This window comes from Sinocyclocheilus rhinocerous, unplaced genomic scaffold (assembly GCF_001515625.1).
Source record: "Sinocyclocheilus rhinocerous isolate Xijiao unplaced genomic scaffold, SAMN03320098_v1.1 scaffold14, whole genome shotgun sequence".
Lineage (NCBI taxonomy): Eukaryota > Metazoa > Chordata > Actinopteri > Cypriniformes > Cyprinidae > Sinocyclocheilus > Sinocyclocheilus rhinocerous.
The window spans coordinates 1325530-1347432 of record NW_015629561.1 but is presented as its reverse complement, the minus strand read 5'-3'; the positions used below and the strand labels follow the sequence as shown (position 1 = coordinate 1347432).

The 21903-nt window shown below is 38.0% G+C and overlaps 1 protein-coding gene across 1 annotated transcript in view; it reads right to left on the bottom strand.

The window, feature by feature from the left end:
- Positions 1 to 20111, bottom strand: part of LOC107739278 (ras association domain-containing protein 5-like) — a 42790-nt gene extending 22679 nt beyond the window's left edge. Inside the window, exons 1-2 of the mRNA XM_016551341.1 lie at positions 19360 to 20111; positions 2928 to 3058 (exon numbers count right to left, since the gene is read on the bottom strand). Of these exons, the coding sequence (XP_016406827.1) occupies positions 2928 to 3058; positions 19360 to 20026 (798 nt within the window). The 5' untranslated portion in view covers positions 20027 to 20111. The remainder of the gene's footprint in view (positions 1 to 2927; positions 3059 to 19359) is intronic.
- Positions 20112 to 21903: the final 1792 nt, after the last annotated feature.

The window sequence follows — 21903 nt, the reverse complement described above, 5'->3', positions numbered from 1 at the left end:
TAAGTATATTAAACTGTTTTCAATATTGATAATAATAAGAAAAGTTTCTTAAGCAACAGATCAAGAATGATTTCAGAAAGATCAATGACACTGAAGACTGAAGACCATCACAAGAACAAATTCCATTTTAAAATATATTAAAATGGAAAACTGTTGTTTTAAATTGTAATAATATTTCACAATGTTACTGTTTTACTGTATTTTTGACCAAATAAATGCAGCCTTGGTGAGACATTGGAGACAAGCCCAAGGGTTATCTTAGCAAATGCCCTTGAGATTCACACACACACACACAGACAGAGACTCCCTCATATCTCTGTAATTCATCTACATAAGGCCAATGGTTCTCCGCCCTGGCTTCAGGCTGCAGAGGTCTGTTAAATCCCTGAAGCCAGTTAGGGGGTGTCTAGTTTCTGTTTTGGCTGTAATTACGTTGTGAGGCTCTCTTTATAGGCTATCTGCATTTCCTGTGCATGTCCAATGTCTGTGTGCAAAATGGTACATCTCTCTGGGGTGATTGAATGGCAGTAAAGACAACTATAACACAATTGATGCCAGTGTGACAGGCATATGGACCAACAAAGGCTTTTATATATAAGGCATGTCTCGTGTTTCATTGCAAAAGATACTCTCATTCAGACTTTTTAATGGAGGCATTCACATGCAAATCACATTGAATAATTCTTAAATCGTTCTGCATAATATATACAGTATATATATATATACAGTTGTGGTCAAAATTTTACATACACTTCGCAGTATCTGCAAAATGTTCATTATTTTACCAAAATAAGAGGGATCATACAAAATGCATGTTATTTTTTATTTAGTGCTGACCTGAAGAAGATATTTCACATAAAATACATTGACATGCAGTCCACAAGAGAAAATAATTGAAGTTGAATTTATAAAAATGACCCCGTTCAAAAGTTTACATATGCTTGATTCTCAATACCGTGTTGTTAACTGGATAATCCACAGCTGTTTTTTTTGTTTGTTTGTTTTGTGATAGATGTTCATGAGTCCCTTGTTTGTACTGAACATATGATCCCTCTTATTTTGGTAAAATAATTAACATTTTGCAGATACCGCAAAGTGTATGTACAATTTTGACCACAACTGTATACACACACACACACATTTGTTATCTCTTATTCTGTGAAGCTGCATCAAATCAGTGATACAATCTGTAGTTCACAAGACCAAAGCCCTGCCCTGTGTGAGGAGACCACTAATGTGAATTTCATTTCCTTTGAGAAATAACCATAATGCCCTCTGCTGACAGCTCACCATTCAACAGCTCTCAATCTCACTGACAGCACAGGCCAGCTGGGTTTGCTCTTTTCCTGATTTAGAGGAGATAGAAACAGACAGGAGTAGGCCTCATAAATAAGACAGATACACTACAAGTGACGGAAAAGCTTTTTTTAGTAATGACTATTCTGACAACATAAACGCTTTGGAGAGAAATAGGTTATTGGATATCTGATTGGGCTCTAGGTCATACTGTTTTGACCTTTTGGTCAGGCATCACATGCTTTGAAGAGGATGGGCTTTGCTAGAAACTTGGGCAAAAGTAAGTGCATGCCTTTGTGTGTGTGTTGCTGAGGACAGAGTGCCCCAGGCAGGCCCCTGCTGCTCTTCCTCAGTCCCAACTGTGCTGTCACTTCCTGTGTACCTGGGACTAAACTCACTGCCACTGTAAAATGCAGTTTTACAGTTAAGCATAAGATAATGTGTCCCAGCCAAGCAACCCAGGGAGGATCAGAATCAGTTTCCGCTTCATCCCTTGCATTTCGCTGCATAATTTCATGCTCTCTTTCTAAATTTGGAAAGCTCTCTGCATGCTTCACTTATAAAAAAAGTATCATCCATCACAAAAGTGCCATGAAAACATCAATATATTCCTATATTCCAACACATTATGTTTTTATTTATTTATTTTTGACATCTGCTTTGGTGCTACTACACTTTTTAGACATGTAGCTGGGGTTTTGAAGTAACTATAAAATAGCACGGTAAAGGAACATGGCAATAATTTAGTACCATGGTATGTGTCAAAGTACCATAATTTTACTGTTATATGATACCAGTAATATGGAAGCCTGTTTTGCTTTATGGTAAAAAATAAAAAAGGTAATTGTGAGATGAAGTTTAAAATAAAAAATTAACACACTGTATAGTCACAATTATAAGAAACAAAGTAGCAATTATGTGATATGTTGTCACCATGTGAGATATAAATTCGCAGCTGTGAGAAAATCACATTGCAATTATGGGACATAAAGTTGCAATTATGACATATAAAGTCACACTGTGAGACATATTTGCAAATATAAGTCACATGTGAGATACTGTATAGTCAAAGTGTAAGATCTAAATTTGCAGCTACAAGTCACACCGCAATTATGGGAAATAGTCACAATTATAAGATATAAAGTCACATTGCTATTACAAGAAATAAAGATATAAAGTCACAATTATGAGAAAATGTTGCAATTATGAGATATAATGTCACATTGTGAGACATATATCTGCAAAAGTAAGAAAAAGCAATATAGTTATAGTATGAGATATAAATTTGCAGATGTGAGAAACAAAGTCACATTGTTAGATATAAAGTAGCCATTACAAGCAACAAAGTCACAATAATGAGATATAGACCTGGTTTCATAGGGATTAGGTTAAACCAGGATTAGGCAATAGGTCAATTAGGACATTTAAGTAGTTTTTATAAACGTGCCTTAGAAAAAAACATTACTGGTGAGCATCTTGAGACAAAACAAAGGCACTGACATATTTTAAGATCAGGCAGTGCAAGTTTCTTTCAGTTGAAACAGCTCAGATTTACATTTTAGTCTGGGATTAGGTTTAAGCCATGTCTGTGAAACCGGGGATAAAGTCATACTGAACTTGAGTGAACTTACCGTCTCCTGAGGGTCTTTGGCGGCGGGCCTCTGTGGAGCGGGGGTAGACACATCCTCTGTCGGCTGGTCTAGTTGGTTGCAGTCCAGCTGGACAAGCCCCTGACACTCCAAATGACATGTGTAGCTGCAGTCTGGAGGCAAGAGACAAACAGGACACACACAGTCACTAAGCGCACAGACAAACAGCACAGTTTAGAGAGCCAGTGAGGGCTGCCAACACTCTTTCAGCTCCTTTAAAAAAAGAAGGTTTTGAATATGCTGGAGGAGGACTAGGTCATGTGTTTTATTCGCTGTAAATGTCTGCGTCAGCATGAGCGCCGAAGCCTTGGAGAAAAACTAGACTGGAGCTGGTGATGATAAACTGACAATCTGCATGTTGCGGACATCTGTCTCAGATACATGCACTCCTCAAACTAGAGACAGCAAAGACGCTTCAGAATGAACAGCTCTGCAGTGACAGTGTCTCATTAGACAGAATGTCTGATGTGTCCTCCACATAAACATTAATCATGAAGAGGAATTTAGTCATGTGAGGTTGTCGCGACTCGGTTAAACAGTGCCCTGTTCAATCTCAACTAACTTGACCCCAAAACAGATGTTTATAGAAATCAGAAGACCTAGTTTCTTTTATTCAATGCCAAGTATAGCAGCTGTAACCTTTATTACAGAGATAGCAATTGTGCTTTTTATTACAGTCATATCAAGTGCATAGTTTTTGTGTGTGGTGCCATCTAGTGGATGTCTGATATAAAACACTGCACAGTTTGCACAGGAAGAAGAGTAACTTATCAAAAATTAGATGAGTGAATCTTTTTCACTTACACTTTATTATTTCTTAAGAGACGCATTTCAAAAATAAAAAAATCTAATAAATATATGCCTATATATAATATTAGACATATAATAAAATAGAATAATTTAATATAACAAAATAATAAAAATATAAAATATTTTAAAATAAAATGTATAAAAATGATCAAATAATACAAATACTTTGTTATTTGAAAAAATATAATATATAAATAGAATTCAAATATACTAAAATTTAAATGTGATAAAAAGAACTTCTAAATGCATATAATTTAAAACAAATTTAAAGCTGCAGTCCGTAAGTTTTGCCTCTTTGTCGCCATCTCTGTTTGAAAACCTGGAATTGCAGCTGTGTGTGGAATTATCTAGCTTGCGTGGGTTGTGAGTCGGCACGGCTCCAGCGCGGATGAATCTAATGTTCTGAAGAGTATGTGTGGCAGTCAGTCACCGCACTGGTGTGGATATTTACTGTACTTCGCAATCACAGATTCTAGCCTAAGTCTTGGAATATGACCCAAATAAGAATTTTCACCGTATATTGCCCGATAGCCTAGTAGCCGGGACAACTTCTTTATGTTTACAGACGTGACGTAATGACGCAGTGCCATGCTCGAATTTCCCGCGAAAACCTACCCTTACCACTTAAATTAGAAAACATTATTATAAGCTAACTGTTGTGAATCGGGCTAAAGTAAGGCGATAGTTTTGAACACTGGCTGGTTATGTGCTTGCTCAAATATTGATTTCGGATCATTTTTAACCAAACAAAGTTACGGACTGCAGCTTTAAATTTAAAATATAATTTAAAAGAAAATATAATCTTATATAATATCATATAATACATTTATACATATATATTTATATAATATAAAAATATAAAATATTCTCAATTGGGTTGCAATCAGGGTTTACATCAGTGGTCTCCAAACTCTGTCCTGGAGAGTTTAGCTCCAACCCTAATTAAACACACATGAACCAGCTAATCAAGCTCCTACTAGGCATACTAGAAACTTCCAGGCAGGTGTGTTGAGGCAAGTTGGAGCTAAACTCTGCAGGACTCTGCAGTTTGGAGACCCTTGGTTTACATGGTAACAGAGTGGGAAAAGCACACTCGCTAGATGGTGCCACTGTGCCAACGACATCAAAGGTTAACGGAGGCCAATGAAATAAGTTTATTAAAGTGCTGGAACAGACAGCTGCTGTTTAATTTGAGCCAAGAAACGTTTCATTGACACTGGGGTTCATTTTTTCCTCCCGTAATTGCCCATCCAGTCATCTTTTTCCACATATTTGCATTGGAAAGTAGAAAAAAACTGGTGCAAACTGACCTCATCATCCTAAAATTCCCATTAGCATCATAACAGAGATAATAAAATGACCTCAGACCAGCACAGAAAGTAAATTCGCGTGCTAAAAAAAAGCACTCTGAGCATGTATATTCATTGCTCACAGCCACACGGTAACCAAGCAAACGGCACTCTGAGCCACTGGATATTCTCCAGCACAGGCTAACCGTGATTTTACATGACACGGTATCCTGCAGTGTGGCTGCAGTATTATATATATTGTATAAATAGTCTGTGGCCAACAACACAATGTTCTTTAGTGATAATGGCATAGAAATGGGCTTTTGTTTTGCTTTCAATACAGTCAAATGATAACAAAGATGACTAAGGTATCTGTCTCTACACACAGAGGGAGTGTCAACAGTGAATACTGATAGATTATCAGCGGATTGATTATCAGTGCCAAACACATTGCTACTGTCATTGTGGAATGGAGATTGCAAATGCTAAAAGCCTGTACACAACACTGATAACTCGCATAGAAAATGGACGTCAGTTTCGATGGTCTGTCACCACAACACTGGCAAAATATAAATCTTCAGTGGAGCGTTGGGCGGGACTATGAGAAAGAGTGTCCAAACCAAACTGAATGACTCAGGGTCAGGAAATGCATTATGGGAGGAGGTGAGGCTTCCGTCCGTTTCTGACTCTCACCTTCAACCTCAGCCTGATATCAACAGTGTGGTTTAATGCAACACCCTGATAACTTTACGCAGCAATGACTTTTAAATGAAAAACCTGACACATGCAGCAGCAGTCAGGTGACAATAGGTCATCCTGCAAAATGGATGCCATCATGTCTCTCTCATATACATGTGTAAAAAATTACTTCACCAATAAACAGACTTTTATATTGTAGACATTTTCAAGCACATTAACAAAAATCAGATTTTTAACAGACTGGCATTTCATCATTACATCTTTTTTTACATCATCTTATTTAACAATGCATTACTAAAAGATTTAATAAATGATTAAAAATGTATGTAAAAGAAGTTGTGCATCAACCCAGTTAGTACCACTTTTCTACTTTTAATTATTACATACATTAAAAAAGTCAACGACATCATCATCTTTTCAAAAAGACAGCACTTCAAGCACAAGTTCTTTTTTATCACTTGTGAGACAATATTGTCAACCTTCTTACCATTTGATCAGCAAACAATTGATAATTAAAAAGAAACATCTGCTTTAAATTCTCTTGTAAAAGCATCTTGTTATATCATGAGATGACCCCCGTTACCATCATTCCTGTTATCTTTCTAAATGTGCAATGATACTGACATTTATTAATTTAGTTTGAGATGGTACAATGCAGTTTATTCATAATTATTTTAAGATAGAAGTTCAAAATAATACTCCCCTCCATCATCACTCCATCATCACATGTCCTTACTGCAGTGCACTCTGAACCCCCTAAACCTGATTGATCTGATGAGAGTGTCGTCAACGGCTAATCACTGACCGTCAGGTTCTGGGGTTCCATACACAAGAACTGCAAAGAGATTTAACACGTGCCCTCAGTGTAAAGAATAATACAATAAGCATGATTCACCCACAATGAACCAGACAGAATACGACTGGCAGGTACCATCATCTGCCTGGAATGTAAAACCACTCCCAAACAAGAGGTCCACAAAAATCAAATAAACTCAATAAAACGTCCACCTTTCCAGATTTAGTTAATCTGGTAATTACATTGTTTTCTATTTATACAGTAAGTATTATTTAAACCACCATTCAAAAGTCTGGAAACACAGTATTATAAAGGTTTTCTTAGCAATGGATACTAAAAATGACATCCACAAATCACAGATAAAAATGTAATTTTGAAATATATTATTTACTATAATAATATTTGTTTATTAAATTAAATAATGTATAATATTGCTGTTTTGTATTTTGATCAATTAAATGCTACATTGATGAACAGGAGAGTAAATTTCTTTGATGTTTTAGTGTTTCTACACTAAAACAGTTTTGTTTTATAATCTTTTGCTGCTGTTATGACCTCATATTGATTTTCAATGTTCTTTTTAGCAGCATCATATGACCCCTTTAAGGTTTTTTTTTAATTTTGTCGACGATAATGAACACAGGAAGAAAAATTTGCATCATGCCAATAATTAAATTAAAACAACAATAATTTAAATTAAAACATCCTTGATGGGGGGAAAAAAATCACAAGATATGAACAAGGTACTAACAATGAATTTTAAGAAGAAAATTTTTTTAAATAATAATAATAATAATAAAATAAATAAATAAACATTTTTACAATTTTAAGATGCACAGATGGAAGATGCACTGTTAATAAAAACAGGTAAACTAAAGCACAGAGACTATGGCTTGTTTGTACTTGTGATCAGTTTACAACAAGTATAAACATACATTTTGCCTTCTAAAATCTAAAGTCCTGATGTTCGGGTGGAAAAAAGTCCACGTTCAATTTGTTTGTCAAACACACTCATGTAGAGAAAAGTCTAATGAACACTTCATATATTTTCCCAGAGGCACATTAAACTGTGACCCCAGATTATTTGTTAAGCCGCAGACCCTAATGCAGAGAGCGGTCATACTCATGTTCTTGTTTAACGTAAGGGTCATTGCTATAGAAACCCCATGGATAGTAAATTGCAGCATAGTTTACATAACCTGGAAATGCTGCAGTGCTGCTATAAAACAAGAGTGCTGGAGACAGAGGAGGTCAAACTCTTGTCTTGTCACATTAAACACAATGTTTATTCGGCCATGTGTGGAATTTCCTCAGTACAAGAGGTCAAAAACGCATCTCTGGGACTGTCCCTTTAAAACATCACTACCCACTAGAACATTGTCACTTCCTCTTGGAGTTAACCACGTCTGTTGATCAGAAGAAACATTTTGGTTGTTTAGCTGGAAAAGTGTGCCAAACTCCCCTCCGATAGCTGGAATGTAAGGGGGAGTTTATAGAGGGAACGAGAACACTGATGTCTTTTTGTCCCTCACGCGCCTTCTCGCCTCCCACTTCCTTCTGACATTTCTGATCTCCCCCTTCTCTTCCATACATCAGCATTTTTCCACCTCAGGAGTCACAGTTCCTTCTCAGAGCCGCGGTTCATATGCATCACAGCTGTACGCACCCTCCTACCACCTCTTTCACTCCGTGTCGCTCTCTGTTTCTCGGATTCTGCATCAGTCAGCAGCATTTTCTGCTATTCCTTTCTCTCGGCCAAGTCAGAGAACCTGACCCTATAACCTTGTTGTGAATCTTTGTTTTCATTATTCAAGGATGCCCTTCATAACAAAAGTGAAGATTCATTGGCTCATTTCATAGAGCACTGAAGCGATTACATATTTTTGTAGGCCAAAATCTGAAAATGAGTATTTTAGCACTCCCAGTTCCATCATCCTGAAGTCAATTGGTGCGTCTGAATATGCCTACTTCAAAACTATACAGTATGCGAAAAGAGTAGTATGTCTGAATTTATAGTATTCAAAAAACAGTAGTCAAAAACTACTAGGCCTACTTCCGCCTGGGATTCTGGAGTGTGCATTCAATGGACACTTTACTATCCCATGAGGCCACGGGTGAGGATTTGTGAATGACGGTGAAGCAACGCAACTGATGCTGGATATAGTATGCCAGATCTGCATTCATCAAGAATCATAAACATTTGTTGGTCACAAAGCTTATTTTCTGCAATAATCTAAAAGCAATGGAAAAATCATATTGGGTTTTTGTTGAGGGAACCAGGGTGATGCTAACTTTTTTGGGTTGGCATACAAAAAAAAAACCGTCATCACTGCAGTGCTCTATTCACACACAACAAGGAATCATATTCCAACAACCTGGTCCCAGTGGAACCTATCTGACTGAACCCTGTAATTTAAGCCTAAATTAATGTTTCTAAATTAGAAACAGACACAAAAACTCCAATAAACAGATACAAACACACAGCAGTTCGGCAGAAACACACTGGTTCATTCAAACAGCAACAAATGTGCTGAAGTAAAGAACCTTTCTGTAGACTCACATACAATGACCTCTCTTTATCAGAGGCCTGATGAGTGTGTAGTCTTTTAAAACATGTGTGGTTCTATTATATCAAGCAAGCATAGATATACTTTACCATTCATAGAGATTCATGGGATAATAGACGTGGGTAATTAGTCTGTAATTAAACTGAACAGATCTCTTCTGTCTTAAGAGAGACCACAAAACAATATCTGACCTTTTTTTTCCAGGTGGATTTTTTCTAAATCTCAGACTAAGTTGTGAGCAATTCTGCAATTATTTACTAGAAATGCACTGATATTAAAATTATGGCTGGAAAAACATGAGCAACCCAAAACAGAAAAAAAGTGACCGAACTGTGTTACTTTTTTCCAACTCCCCACTGCTATACTGTTGTCGAAAAATCCAAAATGTGAAAATTTGGGATTCCAATTCCAAATTAAACCTGGAAAATTTCGATCAAATGAACAATTTATGACATAAACATTATGATGGTAATATAATTTGTCAAGAAAAAAAAAAAATATATATATATATGTATGTTAAATATATGTATTTTATTATTGTATTGTTATATATATATAGCATAATTTTATTTTCTAAATTATATTTTTTATTTAAAAATCCAACACAATCAAAATGCTCTTTTAGTTCCTTGCTCTTATTAGAATACTGCAAGAGAAAAGAAAATATTGTTGTTATCCAGGGAGGAATTAACCCACAGTAAAACAATGTCTGACACTTTGTGTTTATACCCTATTAAAACATAATGAACAGAAATAGCCCCATCCCATTAATGCTTAGCTTAGGGAAAGCAAGGACTACCGAGGTGTAAAGTATTGACAGTGCAAATCAAGATGGTTTGTCTTGTGAAGCATGGGCAAGACCTTTTAGATGCTAAAGATGCCAAAAGAGCACTAAAATCCAATCTATTGGATTTAATAAGCTGCACTGGTCAGGTCACTGTGGACCTGAACACATGCCACGGACACAGCCTCACATGTACAGCTCGCTTATTCACAGAGAATGTCAACTTGAGCCTGACTGCAGTAGGCTGTGGGCTGAAAATTGTCCACTGAAATTGAAAATAATTGTGAAGGGTGAATCGTTAGTGACAAATAAGATAAAGAAATATGTGTCAAGTGTTTACTTTGAACGCAGATGCTGACAAAGTCTGAATACAGACAGGTTTGTTTAGGCTCTTATCAGCATTTCATAGCCAAGCTTTCACAATCAAGCTCACACAGACAGATTCAGTATCAATTTGAGCTGACAGAATACTTCTATACTTCAGCATCTATAGTTATGTTAATGGCTCGCCAGATGAAGGTTTTGTGGCCATGTTCACACTGCAGCTCATTCTGGCCAAGAACAATTTACTTGAAAAGAAAAACAACGACTGACTCAACAAGTAAAGGGACCAACCACAGATTATTTACTATATATGTGCTGTTTACACTAACAGGTTTATATGAAAAAGGTTATGCTACAATATTAGACTGACATGAAAAAAGTACAAAAAATACTAAATACAAAGTATTTCAGTAAAGTAATGTGTGTGTGAGTATGTATATACATATATATATGCTAGAATTTTATATATCAATTTATTTTTATATATGCTACAAATTTTTACATGATTACAGTTGACTGTTTTAGTCATTAATCTGGACTATTAGCATTTGTTAACCTTATTCAAACATTCAAAACTTCAATAATAAACTTTAAATTCTGCTTGAGAAGTTGGCTATTTACTTCATGTAAAATTCACACCACCCGCTGCTGATTTCTGTCTCACTCAGCGTGTCATCCACAGCAGTGCGTCAACGTGTGCGGGAGCTGATGGCTAATGTCATCATGAAGCAGAAAGGGTGAGAAAAGTACTGCCGTCATCTCATGCACTCGTCAACTCATAGGCATTTCCGAACCAGTGACTAAAAAAGGCTCATATTTGACAAACAGCTTTAATGCTAATTGGAATGGCCATTAGAAAGTTAAGAGTTAAGAGCCAGATGCGACACCATTATCAGAGCACTCAGTCTGTTGTTCTGAACTGACACTTTCAAATGTTACTACATGCTACTTGTCCATGTCCATAAAAAAGCACTGTTATGAAAACTTCAGAACACAGGCCATCACCTTCACATGCAAAACCATCAATCTCAACCAAAGACTTTCTTTGAAACTAATAAAAAAGAAGTCTCATTAGTATATCTTACTTTTTATTCAAATATGATACAAAGTGAATAGAAAGGAAGTTAACTTGCACTAAAGCAGATCACTTTTTTTTCATTAGGCTGGTGTACTGTATCCCAGTCTCGGACTACTCAAAGAGGGATTCTGGTCCGGATCAATGGGAAATTCAATTTCAATTCCCTTGGCTTCTGATTAAATTGTAATTTTGCCGAAAACAGCACTGAGATCAAATTCATCCATGGATGCCTGGGTGTCTAACTTGACTTCATAGAAAACAAACGATCCGTGAGAAATAGAGACAGGAATTCATCTGATATGATATATTGGGTCAATTTGATTCCACAAAAACAACGTAACACACAGACAAGGAGAATTCATAATAAGTGGTGCTTTGTAAAGCAAGCATTTTGCAAAATTTGGGCGGTTTGTTGAGGAAATAGATTCTATTACTTTATAAGCAACACTCTAGAAATCACCAAGAACACCCTAAAGATCACCCAAAACCCCCTAGAAACCTCTAGAGATCAACTAGAACACAACTGCATAACAGTACCCAAGAGATCACTCAGAGCACTCAATCAACTGCACAGCAACATGTTTACAACCATTTAAAACAATGAAGCTACTGCATAACACCCTGGCAATCACCCACCACACTTGAGCAAGTTTTTCACAGGCAGGGTCATTTTGTTTAGAAGATGTAAATTTAGTTTGCATCATGTTTCTGAACAGGATCAGGTAAATCTGGTGTTGAAATGGTAGCTATAGTACAACTAAGAATTATCCTGACTCCATGCATGATTACATCGCACTCTGTCTGCCTGGTTTACTGGCACATTCTAGAACCACAGAAGCTTTTAGCGGCTGAGTTACAGATCAATGTCTATTCAACACATGAATGGACAACAATAGATACAACATGAGAGAGAAAACGAGACCGAAAGGGAAAGAAAGAGACTAGGAGAGCAGGAAAGGAGAACGAGAACGTGATGCGGCATCAAGAACAGAACAAGGCTATTTAAAGAAGCCACTGCGGAGTTCTGTGACTGAAGCCTAATTGGCAGGTCTAGTCACAGAGGATAAAAGTACATTAAGTTTGAGTCTCACAGTCACTTACTAACCTAAACCCCATTTTATCTCAGTCCCCTTCCACATATTTCTCATCTCTCGGTCTCAAGTTACCTGATAACACGAGGGTCCCGCTACTGCTGGAGCGCCGCAGCATGCGGAGGCCCTCGGACCAGGAGCGGGACTTGGGCAGGCGGCGGAACAACCGTCCCAGGCGCTTGGAGACCTGTCCAAAGCAGGCACTGGCCACCGCCTCCTCCGTCCTCATCTCCGGCAGCATGACCGCCGCTATCTGCGGCCTGTTGCGGCCATGACCCCAGTGCCACCACTGCGTCCCGCTCCAGGTGCCAGTCCGTGAGCGGCCACCGTCCCGGTTGAGGCTGGGCGCCCGCGGTTCCGTGTCGTCGCAGTGTGGGCTCCCTGCACCAGTCGCTCCTGTGTGTCCACCATCGCAGGGCTGCGCTCGGTTTTGTGTTGTGCACTGAACGCCCCCCCTCCCTGCCTTTTTGCCACCCTGCACCCCTACCCTCTGACACAATCCCCCCCTCCGCTGACTGGTACTCTCTCTCCAGTTCTTCTCTCTCTGCGTCCGTGCTCCTGTTTTTCTCACGCAGTGCAGAACTCGTACCAGCTCAGACTGCACCCACTCATCTTGCTCTCTGCAGCATGTTTTTCAGTGAATCCTTAAAGGCACAGCCGCACTGCTCTCCTCCCTCCTACTCTCTTTATCCTCTCCCTCCCTGTCCTTCTCTCTCCATCTCCATCGATCTGTCAATCTCTCTCTCTTCCTCCCTCTGTGCCTCTCTCCTGTTACTCTGTGCCATCATGCCACTTCCTGTGCGAGAATACAGTCCCACGATTGGAGAAACCTGTTGTCCTGAAGGATGTCTGTTTTTAGAAGTTGTGATTTGGATGTTAGCCCTCCACTCTACACCTTCCTAATTCTCTCTTGTGAATATTTATAAAAAAAGAGAATCGAGAGCAGCATCTTGCTCCATTTCTCTCAACAACAACTATTATAGCATCAATGAAGGTTTACCTACAACGTGATAACCTCCATGAATCACCTCACCCTCATGTGTGACTCCTTGCACATATTCCAATTTAGACATGTTCGATCAAAATAAACGCATATTACTGATCTAATACCTCAGTAATGCACCTCATATTCCAATTTAGAGATTCAGAGGTTTGGTCATCCCAAAATAAATTCATCTGAATTAGCTACTACCTTAATAATGCACCTTATATTTCAATTTAGACATTTAGCAGTTTGATTATCGTGAAGTCACATTCATGATTCAATATCTCAGTAATGCATCCCATATTCCACTTTAATGATTCAGAAGTTTGATAATCCATAAATTAAAGCATATTAATCATCAACAAACTCATTAATGCAACCCATATTCAAATCCAGAGGTTGAATTATTCAAAAATAAATACATTTTGATGATCTAATAACTCAAAGAAATGCACCTTTTATTTCACTTTCAAGATTTAAAGGTTTGGTTATCATAAAATAAAACATATTATTGATTTCTTACATCAACAAGTGCATTAAAACATTTCATTCAAATGTTTCAGAGGTTGGATTCATATTAATATACAAAATAAATTCATAAATTGATAATAAATGCATTTTAATGGTCTAATCAATGCTTGAATAATACACCTCAAAACACCTTACTTGCATCATGATACAACTGATTTACATTCATAAAACAAAACTTGCCCCAGTTAACCAAATAATATCATAATGTTTAGACAAAACCTAGAACAAATACTAAGCAGTGCATATTTTGCATTTGACTTCTGTTGACTATAATAGATGGGGTGGCACATTTCCTGCTGTCTGCAACCAGAAGAGAGAGCGAGTCTGAGAGAGATAGAGGAAGAGAGAAGTAGCCAACTTAGGGCAGCCTAATTATAGCCTGAGATAACTCCCAACAGTCCTGCCACACTTTTGCGTACTCAATCCTCCTGTTCAGCAAGAACTGCCCCATACGCCCCATCACAGACCTCATTAACACATCTTTACTTCACACACGCATGAAACACAGCCCACTCTACACCTCCAACTCAAACTGACTGCCTGATACTAATATCCAACCAATGAAGCCTTCATGCAGTAGCTGCCTATCCTGCCTCTGAATACCGTGAAGCCACAGTACTGAAACAGGAAATGATGATTTAATAGGCCCAGTCCATCTGTCGCTTGAGGTGAATGTTGTATTGAGAAAGTAAACAAAGCTTCTGCTGTATAACCGTGTGTTTCAACAAGGTTGACTCTGCGCACACATAACCACTAAAACATCTACGACATCAATAACATTTTGTGGTGCACACAGCCAGGGGGTTGATTTAGATTGAAAAATGAAGAATTGGGGATGCAGGAAACTTGATTTACACGTTTTTTTATCTTGTTTAACTGAAAAAAAAAAAAATGAATTGAATGGTAATGTGATGTAAAAGCTATAAATGTTTCAGTTTCAGTTGAAAGAAAGGACAGCCTAGTATAATGCCAATGTAAGACATGTAACACATTACATTTCCCCAGCAGCATCCCTTTACCTCACCGAGGCCAAAAGGAAGACATTCCTCTTTCTAGTATTACAGTCTGTCTGAAACTTTTAATTAAAAATCAATCCGATGTCTGACTGGCATCCATAAGCTATAATCCATCTGCAATATGGCTAAACACAGTTTTACTCTAGCTTGGATTAAACTCAAAGGCAGACAGGCAGCATCCCTCCACTGCAGACGGGATGGGTGCTGAATTGGGTGGGGGAGGTTGCCAAAAACCCAGCCAGATTAGGCAAATAAAGCCAGACTGAAGGAGAGGGAGAGAAAAGGTAAGACTGATGCTTTGAGACAGGCCCATGCAGTGAGGAACCCTTTTTAAGACACCCTCTCACTCAGTTAACTCTGAGTCACACTAGCAGGGAGGTGGAGCGTCACATGAACAGGCAACCTGAAGAGAAATCACCCATTCTCCTTCATTAAACCTGCTGTGACTCAGCATAACACATATCCTTCATATAAAGGGAATATAATTCAGAAACTGAACTCTATAATGGTAGTTCTAAATGCAATAGAGCATTAAGTACGTCTTTCACAATCCGTTTAGCTAAGCGTCTGTGCAATCGATGACTGATGAGAGCTTTCAGGTTTTGACAGTGTATGTTGGCTGAGCAAGAAAAAGCAGTCTTAGAGGAACATTTTATTGCTCAAAGGATTCTTTTAGAGCTCAGGGGATTTCATAGAGATTTCAGATGCTTTCATAAAAATGTCTTGAATTTCAAATGAGAGTATTGCTTGTATACGGTAAGAGAATACAATGGTAAAAAAAAATGCTCAAAAATTTGTTAACATTTACCTTAAGTTATTCTATCCAAAAATGCAGATTGGTCCAAAATTATTTAACGGCACTGAATCAACTTAAATACACCAAAGTTAGACCAAAAAAAAAATAAAAAAAATAAACTGAAATGTTGGATCAGGTAGAAACAGCTCCCTTTTAAGGCAACAATTTTTACCACTTTTTACAGTGTAGAGCTATAAAAAATAATGTGTACTGAATACCACAGCTCAGATAATCTTGGAAAAATTGTATAAGAAATGTTTAAAGTCATATTTAAATGTTTTTAATGACTTATTATTGTAGACTTTTGTTACTTGGTGAATGAGTGAAGTGCCAGACATACTCCTCTGAAACTGTAGAGGGGACTTTTAAAGGGATTCATCCAAAAATGAAAACCTCCCTCAAACCTGTATGACTTCCTTTCTTATGGAAAACACACACACACACAAAATATATTTTGAAAGCCAGTGGAGTACAAACAACATTGTACTTTCATTTTATGGACAAAACACCTTATTTTTTATTCTATGTTCTGCAGAAGGTTGTATAGGTTTGGAACAACATAAGGGTGAATAAATGATGACAGAACTTTAATTTTAGTTTGAACTATTTATTTTTTCCCCTCAAACATCTGAGAATCAGGTGACTTCAGCAAAAGTCTCTATTTGTTCTGTTTTGAATCGTATTGTTGTCTAGGAGAAACAATCGAGATATTAAAGAGAACTGATTTGTGATTTTTCTTTCCTTTCGGAGAGAGTATGAGCACAAACTTGGAGCTGTTTATAGGCGAACGTAACCACTGATGTCCTCTGACTGCCTCTTTCATTCAGTGTGTATAATTACTGGCTGTGTGCACTAAAATAGTGATCTGTAGTAGTCAAGATGCTCCATCTTTAGCCCGTCTGCACCACTGCAACCTCTTAAATACACCATTTCCCAGCATGCTCCAAGACACTTCTAAACAAAAAAGCAACAGTTACAACAATGTTGTGCTTTCCCCATGAGTGACTTTTGGTCATGTGCAATAACTCTGCTAGGGGCGTCTCAACACAGGAACTACAAACCAATGCTTATGTTGGAGGCATATCAGGACATGCTCATGGAATGTAAAACCCCCATGAACTGAAAATGGCAAAATTTCGATTTTGAAAATCCCCAAAGTATCCCACAGTGAATCTTAGTGACAAACCACAACAAAACTACCAGGAAAAATTACACCCAACCCTGACATTTACAATGAAAGGTTGAAGAGAAAGAGGAACAAGTGCTTAAAACTCCTGTGGTTTCAATGAAAATAGTGGAACTCTATGAAATGTGATAAGGAGCTTCTGCAAACACACTACATTTTCACGGCTCAGTATGGGAGAGATGCAACATTCTGCTCCACTGGCTGTAAATATTCAATCTTGAGGTGAACTGCTCCTTTAAGTACAATTTAAAAATAGAAATGGGAATTAAAGGGCACAGTTCACCCAAAAAAAAATTCTGTTATCATTTATGCACTTTCATGTTTTTCCAAACCTGTATGACTTTCTTCTGTGAAACACTAAAGAAGATATTTTGAAGAATGTTTCAACCATTTCAGTCGATACAACTAAAGTCAGTGGGGTCCAAAACAACAATGTACCCATTGACTTTCATTGTATGGTCAAAAAAATAGAAGAACAAAAAGCTTAATTTTCATTTGTGGGTGAACTATGCCTTTAAAAGGACTATTTATAAAGAAAGATAATAAAGAACAGACTAAAGAGATGCCCAAATTTGACTTTTCACTGCACTGGAAGGGCAGAACAGTCATTGGGGTTAATGTATAATCCTAGAATCATCCCCAACTTTTAAATGATACACTCCATAAGCCCATGCAATTTCACTGTCTGCCTCTTATGAAGCTGTTCACTGCAGTACCTTTTCCAACAGAGAACTGCTGACACACTGCTAACTCAGCAACGCTTCACACATGCACACACACATACACGAGCGAACAGATGCACCATATGTGCACACACAGTGACAAACACACAAAACTAAACACACAAACTGAACCTTATGTTCTCAGGGTGCACTGGGGTAAACTCATTCATTTCAGATCACATTCTAGCACTGTATGAATTTAATCTCTAAAATAAACCACATTGGCGAAGCTTTTTTTTTTATTTTTATTTTTTAAAGCTAACGCCATTCTATTTTACATCATTCACAGATCTATTTCTGTATCTCAAGCAGAATTAAACGGAATTCAATTTTGGTTCTCTTTTTAAAAAAAACCTATCCAAGGAAATTTTATTTGTAACAGAGGGTTTTGTCATAGCAGCCCTTTAAAAGCAAAAAGGGCATATAATAACTGAATTAGCTGAAGAGCATGATGGGACGGTGGAGTGTACAACATCAAGGTACAACATCAATGCCAGAGCAGAAGCAAAGAATGCAAAGAGAGGAAGCAAGTATCTCTAAATGATTAAGAAAAATTCAAATAATTAGATCCTGTGATAGAAGTGCCACTTCAGATTCTTACTTTATTTAAAAGGCAAAGGAACCTCACTCACATCCTTCAAATGTTCCTCATTGCTATCTCTACTAGCAAAAAAATCAAAGACCCCTGTGGGTCACAGTACTTCATTTAGGAATCCCCAAGGATCTGGGGGGTTTTCAGAGTGCCCCCTTCCCCTTCATATAAAACTAATCAAACATGACAAAAAATGAAACAGAAAAACAAACAATGACCTCTGCTGGGAACTCCCCCCTCAGCCTCTGTAAACCCTCCACATGTATCAGCATGCTTTATCTTGATTAGACATACTGGAAGTTCCTATAACAGTGGAGCCATACCAACAACCCCTTCAGCAGAAAAACTAGCAAAACAAACACTTGTATGGTTCTCTCTTCTGTCATTTCCTTTCTCTTTCTTTCTTGTTTAACAACTAGCTATCTCATGGTTTTGATATAAAAGAATGTTGAACAGCTTTCTGAAGAAGTTTTGCTCATTAAAGTACAGATTTCCCCCTCTTTTTTTTACAACTTAAACATTTGTCAAGCCTTTAAGTTTAGAGTTTCTTACGTGTGCCGACAATTTACAACAAATGAACAAGCAAAAACGCTTGATCTATCTACCACCCAGTCCATCCATCCATCCAACTATCCATTCATCTCTTTATCCCTCTGACCACTCGTCCATGCATCCACTCTATATTCATATTCATTCATCCCATCTCTCCGTCCATCTAACTCTACCTGTTTGTCCATCCACCAATTCATCCTAACCCTCCGACCATTTCATCCATTTAATCCTCCACCAATTTGTCCATCCATTATTACATCCAAACTATAAATCTATTTTGCCTTTCTACCTCTCCGATCATTTGTCCATGCATTCATCAATCCAATTCATCATTCTATCTGTTCTCATCCATCAATCCATCTACCTATCCATCCCGCCATCTATCTGTTGTATCTATCCCTCTGACTATTCGCCCATTCATCCATCCATCCTCCATTCATCCATCCATTTTCCATGCATTCATCCATCTAATCTTCCACCTGTTCATCTATCCGTCAGGCCATCTACCTTTCCGTTCATCCTACATTCATTCATCCCTCTGTTTATCTAAGGTCAGCTCAGGTGAGGAGAGGAGAGGAGAGATAGTGGTCACTTACTTCGACACTTGAGCGCAGCGCTGCTGATCTGGCGGTTGCAGGCGTCGCACCAGTCCTGGCTCAGCTGCCTGGAGATGAAGATGTGGCCTTCTCCCTTCTCTGCCTTCACCCTCGGGTCTTTCTGGTTGAAGATGGACCATGCCTCCCTCCTGAGAGGCTCGCTTCGCATCTTCACTACTCCTGACCTTGCCTGTGTCAGCTTGTCGATCGGCAGTCCCTCCAGTTCGTCTGGCGGGCAGCTGAAGTTTGACCGCGTCGAGGAATTGCGAACTTCTTGTGGTGATGAAGACGCGTGGATCTTTGCCGTGTCCTTCACTGAGCTTCTCCGGCTCCTGGCACTGTGTCTGCGAAATATTCCGTTATTATTGTTGGCGTTCTCTCTGTCCATGGCCACAATCGATCTGTTCATATTACTACGTGGCGAACCGGCACTACAGCCTCGGCTGTGTGATGCTGAAGGGGGCTCGTGATTGAATAACACGAGCGATGCTGAGACTGCGGCTCTCGCGCCGTCCACATCACTCGCTCTGTTTCGCATGATGATCTTGTCCAGCGACCACTTGCGCGTGAATTTCTTCCCGTCGCTCGACTCCAGTTTGTGAAATAGTTGCTGATCCGAGTCGAGGTGGTGTTGAGCAGGGTGCTGTCCTAAAGTGACGGACGCCATGTCTTTCGCCTATGAGTTGTAGGTGGGCAGAATACAAACTAAACTGAAGCGCCAGCAGCGGCGAGAGTGTGACGCGCACACTGATTCAGCCACGCGCTTTAAATGTCACTGACTGAGCGGACGCGCGCGGACCTGCCCCTCACAAACTCATGATGTGGTCGATCACTTCAGCTATTCCACTAAATATAAGAAACAGAGAATTTTAAAAATGCCTTGAATAAACTTGTCACTGGAACTAAGTGTGTATAAGAATATCATTATATCTTATTTATTTTGTGTTTAGATGAAAGTCACATTACAAATATATTTGCAATATATATCACACACACATACTGCATTTTTATATTATTTATACGTCATTATCTATATTATATAACATCTGAAAGACATAAATATGCAAACACATTTTGCAAAATGTAAAAATGTATACACACGCATAACATTATATGTAGTTTATTGTATTAAATTTCAACAAAAATATATAATGCTTAATAAAATATTTTTAAATAAAAACATTTGAGTTTCACCAATTGTCGTCATCCACATATTTTATATTTTTATTAGCGCCATATATAGTCTGTCAAGTACCACTTTATATTTAAAGTGTACCTCTTACCTCATACTACAGAAGTCGAGATCTTAAAACAAACAAAAAACACACAATACAAAACATTTAAAACATAAGTTTACAAACTGACAAAAGGAAAATTGATAAAATTCCATGACAAGCCAAACATACTCAAACTTCGACAGCGAACCACAGCGTGGTCTCTAAGGTCACCACAGTTCCCCCAGCGCGAGGAATTCCCCGTAACTCAAACCCTGTAACGTTACATCAGAACCCACCAAACACATCTTTCACTTTCCATATTGTAATTATCTGTAATACAGCAACTTAAGAGTCTTTTGACTCATGTCAGTATTTGTAGGATGATAATATTTGGAGTCATCTGTACAGTTCATATTTTTCAAAACAAACAAAACTTCCTCTGCTCCATGCCATGTGATACTCTGTTGTGATCAATTAGTGCTATTGCACAGTTATCTCTCAAAAACGGAATCAATTACACAGGGCAGATGGAACTTCTCTCTCTTTATTCCATGACTATTTATTGCACATAATTACACCATTATTGTCGGCTGAATGCACAGTGCAGAAAATATTCATGAAAACTGCTGTAGTTGCTACAACAGATCCATATTTCTTTTTTCCTGGCTGTTAAAGTCAATACTACTAGATTGTATGAAAATAAAATGCAGTAACTACATTAACACTGATTCTGAGAAATATGACTTTTGTGATTGATATCAAATCAATCAAAGTTCAGTTTTTAACCCTCCTGCTTTCTTTTAAAGCAGCACTATGTAACTTTTTCTGTGTTCAAAATTTGCAAAATGTATATATTGAGCGAGTACATCATGAAATTATCTTCCAAACCACGTTTTTGTCTTATTCCGAATCACTACAGTACACTTATAATAAGTAGCTACTTAATATTTAGACTATTGTAGCCTGGTCGTCACCGCTGCGGAGTAACACATACCTGCGTGAATCGCCGTAGACATAAACTTCGAGAAGTAGCTCAGGTTGGAATGTTCTTCCGCGGGATGTGTGCAGTTCTGTTTATTAACCGCTAGAGCGCCAAAAGTTACATGCAGGTGCATCTCAATAAATTAGAATGTCGTGGAAAAGTTAGTTTATTTCAGTAATTCAACTCAAATTGTGAAACTCGTGTATTAAATAAATTCAATGCACACAGACTGAAGTAGTTTAAGTCTTTGGTTCTTTTAATTGTGATGATTTTGGCTCACATTTAACAAAAACCCACCAATTCACTATCTATATCAGTATAAAAATGACTTACCATATAGGAAGT